Source organism: Schistocerca nitens, unplaced genomic scaffold (assembly GCF_023898315.1).
Source record: "Schistocerca nitens isolate TAMUIC-IGC-003100 unplaced genomic scaffold, iqSchNite1.1 HiC_scaffold_376, whole genome shotgun sequence".
In the NCBI taxonomy this organism is placed as follows: Eukaryota; Metazoa; Arthropoda; class Insecta; order Orthoptera; family Acrididae; genus Schistocerca; species Schistocerca nitens.
In genome coordinates, this window is record NW_026045910.1 from 3,432,299 (window position 1) to 3,444,995 (window position 12,697).

The 12,697-nt window shown below is 44.0% G+C and overlaps 1 protein-coding gene across 2 annotated transcripts in view; it reads left to right on the plus strand.

Moving 5' to 3' along the window:
* LOC126229611 (COP9 signalosome complex subunit 1-like) overlaps positions 1–9,820 on the plus strand; it is a 93,119-nt gene extending 83,299 nt beyond the window's left edge. For both annotated transcript variants that reach the window (XM_049942353.1, XM_049942352.1), the window contains exon 11: positions 9,316–9,820. In XM_049942353.1, coding sequence (XP_049798310.1) covers positions 9,316–9,396 — 81 coding nt within the window. In that variant the 3' untranslated portion in view covers positions 9,397–9,820. The remainder of the gene's footprint in view (positions 1–9,315) is intronic.
* Positions 9,821–12,697: the final 2,877 nt, after the last annotated feature.

A 12,697-nucleotide genomic window follows, 5' to 3' on the forward strand; every position in this document is an offset into this window, starting at 1 on the left:
TTAGCAATTAACCTTGTAAATAGATTGTAGTTTTGTTTAAATTCTGCATTGCATCCTCCTCTTTTCCTTGCTCGAGAGTGAGAGTGAGAGAGGGATCTTTCTGGAATTTTTCTGAAAACAGGTTTAAAATTCCTTTGCCCAGCACTTATTTGCTGCAATTTTGTCTTGAAAGTGGCAGGGTGTGCTCCTGTTGAAATATGGGCAGTTGTCAACAATGTCACCAGGCTGCATTCCCGTAAGTTATTTGAATACTGGTCTTGTTGAACAGATGACACAAGAAGGAAAACATTGAGAATAAAATGACTGCTCTGCAGTAATAAATTATGTAAACATACAGCTGTTGTTTGCGTGGAAGTAGACCAACAGAGAGTAGTAGTGGAGAATGGAGATTTCCCCAGAGTGTACACTTGGTTTGCTTGAGACAGAAATAATTGGTTTACTAGTTCTGTAGCCAGCAGATTATAGTTTTAACATCGTAGCTTTTTAGATGCATGTTGTGTAGCTATTTTCTTAATGCTGAATGTGATTCATATGGCAGCATCAGCTGGTTCTTCGCAGTATTGATACCACTGTAGTAGCAACCCACAGAATGTCCCATGCTATAAATTCTTTAGTCATCTCTGTCTTCATTGTATGACTTGTCTCCTCGTTACACTCCTAATGTTTTTAATTACAAGGAAACAGAATGGCTGATTTGAACTTACCTTCAGGATTCAGAATTCGAAGTACAGCTGAGAGACAACATTTTTAAAGTAGGAGGAGGATGTTGACGACAGGTGGGTCGCTCTCGCCCTGGGCTCTGAGTGAGCTGCCCCTCCATTCTAACCTTCTTCAACCTCCTCCATGACTAAGAGATAAACAGTTCTGAAAACAAGAAATCTTTTTTTTTTTTTTTTTTTTTTTTACGTCCATAGATGTTTGCCGGCAGCAATTAGAATTTCACCTACTCAACATAAGTACAGGCCAGTTGTATATTTGGTTATACAGTAGCAGCATGTAATTTTAGTGTAATGGTCTGTGGTCTTAATTAACACTCGGTTTCTAAATCTACTATTATACCCCGCAATTCACTTTAGGGTTCCTGAAGAATGCTTTGGCTGAAAGCTTATTTCTATAACAGTCTTTTCATTGTGCCTGGCAGCAACTGAGTAGCATTCTATCCTTTCCATAATATTGTTAACATTTCAACGTGGACTTTGCATTGGTTGAGTGAGGGTTTTGTAAGGCATCTGATTCATGGAGAAAAAACATTTCCTTAATGTTATTCCAATGATTCAGTCTGGCATCGGCTTTTCCCCATAAAAATTTTCATATGGTTCTCTTTGACATACAGACAGTTCGTGGTTCTTAGGTTTACATTTTTTATTAATTGTGGAGCAGAACTATAACAGGACTTTCCCTCGATTTCTATACTGCATTGCATGTTACTTTTATCCTGTAGATAGCTGGCAGTCTCAGAACTAAGAGTAGATCCTCTGTAGGCCTTCCTGCATTTCATTACATTTCGTGCCATTGTGGCGTTCTTACATACAGTGTTGTTACCTGTCAAAAGTCTCACAAAGACACAAAGGAATTACAGACACTGGCTGCAAATGGGCATTGATTGAAGACAACGGGGAAGTTGAAGATTCGTGCCGGACCGGGATTTCAGCCTGGGTCTCCTTAAGGATCAGACCTAAATTCTGAGCTTATCCACACACTACTAATGTAGTACCCCTTGCCCATTACCCTCATTACTTGCAGCATTTCACTAATACCTGTAAGAGTTCGAGCCTAGCAGAACTTCCAGTGATATTCATCAGTTCTTGTGTGCATAAGATCTCTAGCCATGACAGCACTGACCCACATTTTGCAAATGTTGTTTTGCTTACACTGTAGATGTTTGGCTGAAAAGCCCTTACACAACTTCTATATAATCCAGATCCTCTGGATGCAGTTTCTATATTTTTGGAGCCATTAGGAAAGACATTCATGGCTCAATTAGCTGTGGATGAAGAGGTTCGCATCCAGGTAGTCATGGTTCCATAGGCAACTGGAAACATTTTTCAATGAAAACACTGTTGTGTCTCATAGTAGGATAAATCTATTAACAGTTAAGATTATTACTTTTCCTTACTTTTTTTCCGTAAGTCTCATTTTCGTTTGCCAACTGTATATGTGCATGCTGATGTTCAGAGGAGAGGTGGTGCATTTGCTCTTAGAAGAAAAAACAAACTTTTAAGATAAATGTTTTATGGCTGTTTTGGATAGTTTACAAGGCCACATCAACATAGGAACACATCAAATAATTTTTGCACTAACATATTAACATTAGATAATATTACAAAATAATAAAATTCACAAATAACTTTCAAGAAACTGTAACTTTTCTTGTTTTTCACTACTACTGTTCAGCTTTATTGGTACGTGAACTGACAGATATGTAAAACACTGCCATAACAACCCCCCCCCCTTTACTGGAGGCTCCATGGGAAAGATTTCTTTTTAATGTATTCCGACTAAGGAAACTTACGAACTTTTGTTGACTTAAGATAGCTACCTAAAAAGTTTGTTACACTTATTCTAAACTTTGCCATTGTCTGTGGTATCACTACTTTAAATCATTGTTGCCATACTAACAGGGCAGCTGTGAAACCTATATCTTTGCTGTCACAAATATTTGATTGTTTCTTCTGAATACATTGTGATTTCTGAGGATGTGGTTTTGGTGGAACCTGAGAAACCAGCTGCCCCCCCCCCCCCCTCCCCCAAGTAAATAGTGGATTTTGCTTCTATACAGTACTGATGTGAGAACGTTACACATTACAAAGTATCTTGTTTCTGAGCATGATGTCTGCCTGCCTCTGTAGGGTCCCCTCAGGTGGCTCAGCATTTAGTTGCTGGGTACAGGGTTGGCGACCCTGGGGTCCCTGAGCTGTGGACTGGGAAGTGCCACCATTCCTCAATACCGTAAGCTCTGAGCATGCTACAACAACCACTGTAAGGCGTGAAGGTGGAACGTTGTACGGTGCAGAGCCTGGGGATCTTGGCTTAACTGCCTGGGTCGTGAGGATGGTATAAACCTCTATAAAAACCCCTCAATCTCTAGGTGTGGTGCGTGCCGAGGAGACGCATGGCTGTTGAGGTAGAACAGTTGCTAGCGGGCGACCTCTGGGGAACCTGCTGCCCCCGGTTGTATTAGGCTTACCCAGGCAAGCGGGGCTCTATCTGGATGCACATTCCTTCCCCTAGCTGCTCGTGGGACCACCATGAAACAAAGTACAAATAGTGCGCAAGCATCAGTCTCTAAAAAAGGAAAGTTCAATGCTGTACAATATGACCCCCAATCGTTCCCTTCCCTGCCCACACCAGCGGAGGAACGGTGGTCTAAATTACCTGGGGAGGCGTATTCTTCTCGATTTCTGGTTTGCAGCCGAACAGATGGGGACTCGTTTCTGACCACAAAGCCTCAGTTTTTTGTGGAAAATTTGGAGGACAAGTTTGGAGAAGTTGAGGGCATGTCTAAAATGAGGTCTGGAGCAGTCCTCATACAGACAGCATCCCCAGCACAGTCACTGGCATTGCTTGCCTGTGACAAGCTCGGTGATGTTGCAGTCTCCATTACGCCTCATAAGAGCCTCAATATGGTTCAGGGACTTACTTTTCATCATGACCTGTTGTTGCAGACTGACAACGAGCTCCGTGCAAATCTGGAATGCCGCGGTGTCCACTTTGTATGACGTATCTTCAGGGGACCTAAAGATAGTAGGGTCGCCACCGGTGCCTTCATCTTGGCTTCAGGAAGACACCCTGCCCGAGAAGGTCAAGGTGATGATATATCGATGTGATGTTAAGCCTTACGTCCCTCCTCCCATGTGCTGCTTTAAGTGCTGGAGGTTTGGGCATATGTCATAGAGATGTGACGCCAACCCTACCTGTCGGGATTTGGACATGCCTCCCACCCCAACGTCAACTGCGGACAGAAACATTCACCTTGCTCGTTATACTGCACGGTTTATCAAAAAGAACAGAAGATTACGAAGTATAAGACATTGGACAGGCTCGCTTACACAGAGGCTAAACGCTAGTATGACCGACTTCACCCTGTGCGCCTTTCATCGACGTTTGCTGCAGCAGCTTCGATGTTGCCATCCCTGGCGACGAGCCCCCAAGCTCAGCCGCATTTTGTGGGCCCTCCAGCCCAGCCGTCTATTCCTGCCCCCCAGGTAGTTGGGGAACACCCTCTTTCGTTGCTCCTGTTATCAACATCGGGAGTAACAACCTCTCCTCCTTTGGGGACTTCAGTCCCCACCTCTGAGCCAGAGAAGTGCCCGCCGCTTGGTGCCCTCCCTTCCACAGTTACTGCCCCTCCAGATGTCAGTCAGTGGCTGGAAAAGCCACCAGCAGAGGGCCATAGGGCTTCCAGGTCTTCCTCAGTCCATGAAACTGGGTCGGAAAAGCCCGCCCAGCCTGATAAACCGAAAGACAAACAGGACCCTACCAAAAAAAAGCAAAAGCAAAAGGAGAAGGACATAGAGACAGAAAAGGAGTTCACCACTGCACCTGAAGATGATGTGGAGCATCTAGCGTCCCCTCAGGAGCTAGATGTTGCTCGACCCGCAGCTCCTATGGCAGTTGATCAGGCTACTTCGCAATCTGTGACAGCGAGCGCTTCTAAGGCATAACCTATCCCCCCCCCCCAGGTTCTTTCATGTCTTCACAGTCGGATACTATTATCCTTTAATGGAATTGCCGTGGTTTTTTCCACCACCTTGCTGAGTTGAAACAGCTTTTGTGCCACTTCCCTGCCACTTGTCTGGCCCTACAGGAAACCTGGTTTCCTCTTCGGCGGACCCCCTCGCTCTGTGGCTACCGGGGTTACTATAAGAACCACGTAGAATATGACAGGGTGTCTGGCAGTGTCTGTTTTCATGTTCTTGCCACTATTCCTAGTGCCCGGTGCCACTTCACACGGCTCTCGAGGCTGTGGCTGTTAGAATCCGGGCAGGAATGGAGCTTACCGTCTGTTCCCTCTACCTTACCCCAGATGAGGTTGCTCCTCTTGCCGACCTAGCTGCCTTGTTTGCCCAGCTCCCCCCCGCCATTCCTCCTTTTGGGGGACTTTAATGCCCACCACCCTTTATGGAGAGGGCCCAGATCTCTGGCCAGGGTAGGAACGTTGAGGCTCCCTTGGCACAGCAGGACATTTGCCTCCTTAACACTGGTGCTCCCACATATTTTAGCTTGACTCATGGCACATATTCGGCCATTGACCTCTCTTAGTAGCCCAGGTCTTCTTCCATACCTCAGTTGGAGGGTCCACAATGACCTCTGTGGTAGCGACCACTTTCCTATCCTGGTTTCTCTTCTTCACTCCCAACCCCCTGACGAGCTGCCATGATGGTCTCTTTGTGGAGCTGATTGGGCAGCCTACACCTCAGCTACTATGGCCATAGCTCCGCTTCCTGGTGACATTGATTTGGCGGTGGACGAGGTCACTATGGCCATTGTTTCTGCTGCCGAGGCAACTGTCCCCTGCTCTTCCAGTACCCTAAGGCGTAAGTCAGTCCGTTGGTGGACACCAGAGATTGCAGAAGCTATCCGGGACCGCCGGCGAGCCCTACAACGACACTGGCGTCATCCTTCACTAGAGAATCTGGTTGCCTGTAAACGGCTGCGGGCCCGGGCTCGGCAGTTAATCCAGTGGAGCAAACAGGACTGCTGAGAACGATATGTTGCCACCATAGGTTCTCGCACCTCCCCATCTCGGGTGTGGTCGCGGGTTCAGCGCATTTTTGGCTTTCGCCCTCATGCGTCTGTCCCTCCCCTTTCTCTTCGGGGGTACACTTTGTACTGACCCAATCGCCATCGCCGAACGTCTGGCAGATTACTTCGCTCGTATTTCCGCAACAGCAGGCTACCGCGCAGAATTCCGCACCATTAAAGAGCAGGCTGAGCATACACAGTTGTCGTTTCGCACACACCGTTGGGAATGATACAACACCCCGTTTAGTGAATGGGAGTTCCAAAGTGGCCTTACAGCTTGCCCCGATACCTCCCAGGTCGAGACCGAATTCACAGTCAATTTTTTCGCTATCTCTCGGCGCACTGTCGGGGTGAATTACTCGCCCTGTTTAACCGCATTTGGACGGAGGGCATTTTCCCAACTCGTTGGCAGGATAGCATTTTACCATCCCAGTGCTGAAACCTGGTGCAGATCCGCTGGTGGTTGATAGCTATCGCCCTATCAGCCTTACCAACATTATGTGCAAACTCCTGGAACGGATGGTGAGTCGGTGGCTCATGTGGATCCTCAAAGCTCGGGGCCTCCTAGCCCAGCAACAGGGCGGCTTCCATCAGGGCTGCTCAGCGATCGACAATTTAGTCTCGCTAGAGTCAGCTATTCGTACAGCTTTTACTTGGCTAGAACATCTAGTTGCTGTTTTCTTTGATCTTCAGAAGGCGTACAATACCACCTGGCGCCATCATATCCTTGCTACACTCCACGAATGGGGCTTACGGGGTCCACTTCAGATTTTTCTTTGGAGTTTTCTCTCCAATCGCTCCTTTCAGGTTAGAGTTGGCACATATTTTAGCTGTGCCCATATTCAGGAGAATGGTGTCCTGCAGGGCTCGGTTCTCAGTGTTCCCCTCTTTTTTGGTGGTGATTAATGGTCTTGCGGGTGCAGTGGGCTCATCGGTCTGTTCCTCTCTATATGCCGATGACTTTTGTCTTTATTACAGTTCCCTAAGCATCAGTGTCACTGAATGGCAGCTGCAAGGAGCTATCCATAAGACACATTTTTGGGCATCCAACCATGGTTTTCACTTCTCAGCCTCTTAAGACCCGAGTGACGCATTTCTGTCGTCGTTGAACGATCCACCTCCATCCAGAGCTCTACCTTGCCAATGAACTCCTTCGTATTGAGGAGACGCATCGCTTCCTTGGCATGCTGTTTGATGCTCACCTCATTTGGACACCTCATCTTCGCGAGCTTAAACAACGGTGCTGGCGGCACCTCAACATCCTTCACTGCCTCAGCCACACTGTTTGGGGGGCTGCACGAACAACCCTTCTACAGCTTTATAAGGCCTTAGTCCAGTCCTGTCTCGACCACAGGAGCGTGGTGTACGACTTGGCAGCACCTTCAACGTTGCAAATCCTCGACCCGATTCTCCATTGTGGCGTCAGACTGGCGACAGGTGCACTTCCTTTAATTCTCGGTGGCGATGCCTTTATAGCTGACTCAGTTTTACATTTTATCCGTGCAGCTGGATTTTATCACTCACTCTAGTGTGGGCGCTCTCGCATGATTTCTCAGGCTATACCCACTCCAGCGACTTTTAATTGTGACATGGATACCAAAATAGTGTCTTTTATGGTAACAAGTTGTGTTGGTACCTCTATCAATGCTTTCTAGCTGGAGGTTCTTCGTTTGTAGTTGAGTGGTTGACCTTTTACCTGATCCATCAACCACTGTAGTCTGTTTTACTCTAGTCAACTATTTGCTCTGCTCCTTTTAAGTGTTCTCTATTTTGTGTTACTTTGGTGTTCATTTTAGCTCTGTACCCGTTGGTGTTCCCTCCCTCTGGGTGCAGAGGTTACGCTTTTACTGTATAGGCCTTTTAGAAGTATGTCTGTTTGGAACAGGGGACTGATGACATCGATGTTTAGCCCCATCAAACCCCAAAACCAAGCAACCTCTGTAGGGTAACTACCCTTCAGGAGAAGTTAAGATTTTAAGTAATTTATTGCTTACTGATGGCTCGGGAATGGAGACAAGTTTTAATTTTTTGATTAATTTTTATTTTTACTTTTTGATCTGCTTTTGCTTATGGTCATTAGAAAGGTGTCCTTTACACAGAGGAATGGTTACTAACTGTGCTCCCCTGATCATCAAGAGATGCTCAATTGCTCAGAAAACAAGAAAAGTAAAATACGAGCCATATGTTTTTGTTGTTAGGTTACTATGACTGTTGACTTAAGTCTGTGTATTCTACCCGTGCCATATACAAGCAACCCAGCAGGCCAAGTTAGCCCGTGTGAAGCAAAAAGTGCCAAGTGTACATCTCAGATCGGCTAGGCTCACTGAAAACAGCAGAGATTTGGCTCGGTGGCTCGGCATGTGCTGATAATCCAACTGGACTGGCAGAGTACACCAGTGCTCCTCTGAACATCAGCATGCACATATACAGTTGGCAAACGAAAATGAGACTTACAGAAAAAAGTAAGGAAAAGTAATAATCTTAACTGTTAATAGATTTATCCCACAATGAGACAAGACAGACAGTGTTTTCATTGAAAAATGTTTCCAGTTGCCTATGGAACCATGACTACCTGGATGCGAACCTCTTCGTCCACAGCCAGTTGACAGCCATGAATGTCACTAGTCATGTGCAAAGCTAACTATGGTACATTTCACCAAGTTTCTTGATGGTGATCCATTTACCTACACGCACACACCAGCACATCCTGTCCCAGTGCCATTCTGGGCTTATCCAACCCTGTCTGAGGCAGTCACCTGTGAAAGTTGTACTATCGTAGACTAGCCCCGATATAATTCTTGCACAACCTTTTGTGTGTGTGAGTGTGACCATCAACCGGCCGTCCTCACAAATGGATGGCCACTGGCCAACTGTGACTGAGCAGTGGCAGAAGTCACAGCTGAGCAAAATTTGCTGGACTCGAATGGCTGATGCACAGTCTGTACCATCTGGATGCCCCACTCTCACTATCAGCTCCCCAGAATTATACGGCTGGGAATTGTTCTTCAACATACACTTTGATCCATGCCTGTCTCCACCTGTGTCATTATTATTCTGACTCAAGTAATCTAAACCCACAGTGGTCTCTCCTCATAGTCTCTCTCTTCCATGTTCTATCTCATCTTACAGTCCACTCCTGCTCATGATTGTGTGCCACATACAACCCTCCCTGCTTCCTTCAGAGGGAGCACACTACTACCGCGCGCGCGCGCGCGCGTGTGCGCGCGCGTGTGCGTGTGCGTGTGCGTGTGCGTGTGCGCGTGCGCGTGCGCGTGCGCGTGCGCGTGCGCGTGCGCGTGCGCGTGCGCGTGCGCGTGCGCGTGCGCGTGCGCGTGCGCGTGCGTGCGTGTGTAAAGATACGACCTGCGTAAGTACTTCAGGTGATTTAATTCACTTAGACGGGAACACACACCTGATTTGATTGCATAAGGCATACCTGAAAGTGTCTAGCAACATTAACTTACTCTGCGAGAGCCATGTGGGACTATCCCTTTATGACTGATGTTATCGTAAGAAATTATTAACTGTATGTGTGGTTCAGTCTGAACTAAAATGGATTTTATTTTCCAGAGCCCACAGAGGGAGACCACTCAAGGTGGGGAGATGGCTGTCGCCCCAGGAAATAGCACCACTCTGCCACCGAGGAACTGAACGAGACAGTGTCAAGACTGTTCCATACTGACTCGAGATAGCCTATGGAGCTGCTGTGGACAGTGTTCATAGGAGTCGTGCTGTGCTGCTACCGATGAGGGTGTATTTAAGTGTGACTGTGGGGGCCGCTGGGTTGGTGCAGCACTAAAAGACATAATATGCAATTCCATTTTTTACAAGCCGTTGGCTACAGCGAGATCTTTGCCTGGGTTTTACAAGGCAGTTGATGTGATTGTTATGATGACTTTCGAAACTTGTTGTCATGTGAAATCAGCACCGCAGCCTGTAACATTTACTAAAGCAAATTAGTGCGATTAACTGGTGCACTGCCAGTTGCATTCTTCAACTTTGTTTTGAAACAAGACTTGTGCTTATGGGCTAAATACAAATTAAACATTATGTTGAGACATTTTACTATGTTCAAGTATGTTTATGATTTCTTAAGTGCTCCTGTATCCATTTTACAGTGTGAGTAAACGGGTTAAAATAAATATATAGAACAGAAGGTAGGTAATATTGCAAAATCTACAGCACTCGTCTAAGCATCTGTCACTGCAGAGCAGTGTACAGGTGTGGGGAAGTTTCATCCCGTACTTAGTTAATGCTGCTTTGGGACTGTTGATTTTAAAAGTGTGTATTGCTGCTATAATACTATGTACATGGCGTGTTTTTTAAAATAATTACTGTTTTTACATTAAACAAACAGTGCATTTTTTAAAAGAATTTTACCTAAAAGCTTGTACCTCAGTCTATTTTTCAACACAATATTTGGCCATATTATGGCATCATGCCAACCACCAACTTAAGAATCTGATTCTCATAATAATCTGCCACATGATTTTCCAGCCACTAATGAATACAGTTTCTGGTAATTTAGATGTTTTGTAAGACTTTCGTTAAGAACTCTTGTTGAAACCTGAGAATAAGACAAAATCATAAAATGTCTATTGAACTTTCAAGTCAGATTTCTACCCCAAGTCATTTAAGATGATCACCCTCTTCATATTTGAGTGGTCTTTTGCGAAAATGAACCAAGTGACAGTTAGTTTTGAAAAATAAAGGACTGAAGTTATGAGTTTACAGCAACTTATTTATTCTAAAATATTTATGAATGTACATGTGGTATGCTGCATAATAGGTATGAAAAACTTTTACAAGCATTTTGAGCCTTGCAGCACATAATTTAATTACAGTTTGAAACTTAAAACTACAGAGAAACAATGTAAAATATCCATGTACGTCAGGTTATTTTATTGTCATGCCACATTAATGCACTTCAGTAAGAAATATAAAGTAAAGTTTTCTTGTTTTTGTATTATATTCATATATAGATCTATTTGGCAACTGAAACACACAGATAGAATTTCAGAATTCATGTAATACAGCATTATTAAGCAATTTTTGGAGTTAGGAGAGAAAATTGGATACTTCAGCCATTTTGAGACCCTTATAGAATTCATGGTATATCGTATATCGGGGGTACGTACATTAGAAGGCTCTGAATATCTTTCAGTTTCTCAGGACGTAGAGTGCGTCCTAATGGATACAGTGTAGGTAGTGTAATTTGACTGAGAGAACAGTGGCGAGCTTATAAGCGTTTATTTAAATTCACTGAAGAGTATTCTTCCATGTCATTGTGGCTGTATTTGTAATCAATTATCCCCGGCTTCTCTTTTGAAAATATCATTTCCTAAGCTATTCAACCTTTTCTCCAGAGAGATTTACTTTTCTGTTAGTCATAGCTTTTTCGAGTAGCATAGTACTTTTGAAGTCACTACAATCCATTTTTACAACTTCAAATTCACCTTTCTTCACTCTGGCACTCTCAATAATACAATAAAGAATAAAACTGTTCTGGGGTAAATATTTCTGGATAATGCTGTAGTTTCCTCTCTATATCCCCAAAATCACTGTCATTCGGAAGATACGAGTGACCAGGTTCAGCAAATTTGTGCGTAATTTCCTCAATGTTAGTTTTGTCGCTCTGAACCATAATACATCCAAAGTGTCATAATTTTAAAATTCCCATTTTGCCCCCACACGAATCCAACCATACTACCATCCTTGGACCAATATCATCAGATTCGACATACTTAAATAAACAAGAGCCTACCTCTTGAACTCCCCTTCAAGCAATACTTTCATTCCAGCAATGCATTACTGCCTTTCCACTTTGAAAGTCTTGAATTCCAAGATTAAAGCAGGAGAGTTGACGATTATAGTATGCAACACCTGTTGTCAATTTTGGCAGCAGTAATGCTTTCTGCAAATCAAATGAATAAACTGTAAGATTATCTTCTGTCTTGGAGTTCTCCATATCCATTTTCAGACAATCTCTTGTAGCTTCAGCCTTCCTGTGGTGCAATTCCTGCTCCTTTCTTAATCTTCGTAGCTTCTCAGTGTCTGCCTCAGCAGCTCTAAGTGTCTCCTCTGCTGTAATTAGCGTGTTTAGCCTGTCGCATGTTTGACGTGTATCCTTTTGAGGAGGCTTGAAACTGAGATTGAAGTCTCGTCTAAATACTTTTTCGTACAGCGATTGGCTGGGAGGTTTAACATTGTGATCTTCTTCTTTCAGCTTATCAATTAATTATCTGTACATGAAACTAAGATTAAGTCTACTGTCAAAGTACTTTTTTGACGAATCTCTTCTGCAGTAGTGACTCGATGTACTGGGAAAACTATTAATATGAGTATGGATGTGAATAATAACTGAGTCAGCACTTTTATTATGAGGTACGTGTTTTCCACACTGGTCACATAAAGAGCTGGTCTTTGCTTTGGCTATGGCTCGATGCACCCTGCTGCCAGAAATCTGTAGTGTCTTTAGATAAGTTTCTTTGCACGCCTTCACAATATTTCCATTCGCACTAGGAACACTTCCTCTTGTCAGTTTTAGAACACTTCCTTTTGATGGGCACATTTTTAACTGAACCATATATTATTGATGTCTGCACATCCCAAGACCCACTTCCATAAAATGTGTCAAAAAAAAAGTTCTTTTCTCCTCGCAATTTATTTTTTGCCAGCATTTTTGTCTACATGAACAATTAAAATCAACGAATGTCTTTCCTGGGACAGTCTCCCCTTTACTGTTAATGTTAGTTTCCCCACTATTTCGCTTCTTCTTCCTTATGGTTTTCTTCCATTGTTCCCTGTTTCCTTTTTTCTTTTATTGCCAGAAATTTCATGTTCATCTGAAAAACAAATTACTTAGATCTATAAATTCATTTTCAAAACCGATTTATTAATAATGTCAATCATGATACCAAGTTAAGATAATCCATTTCATTACTTTGGTAGC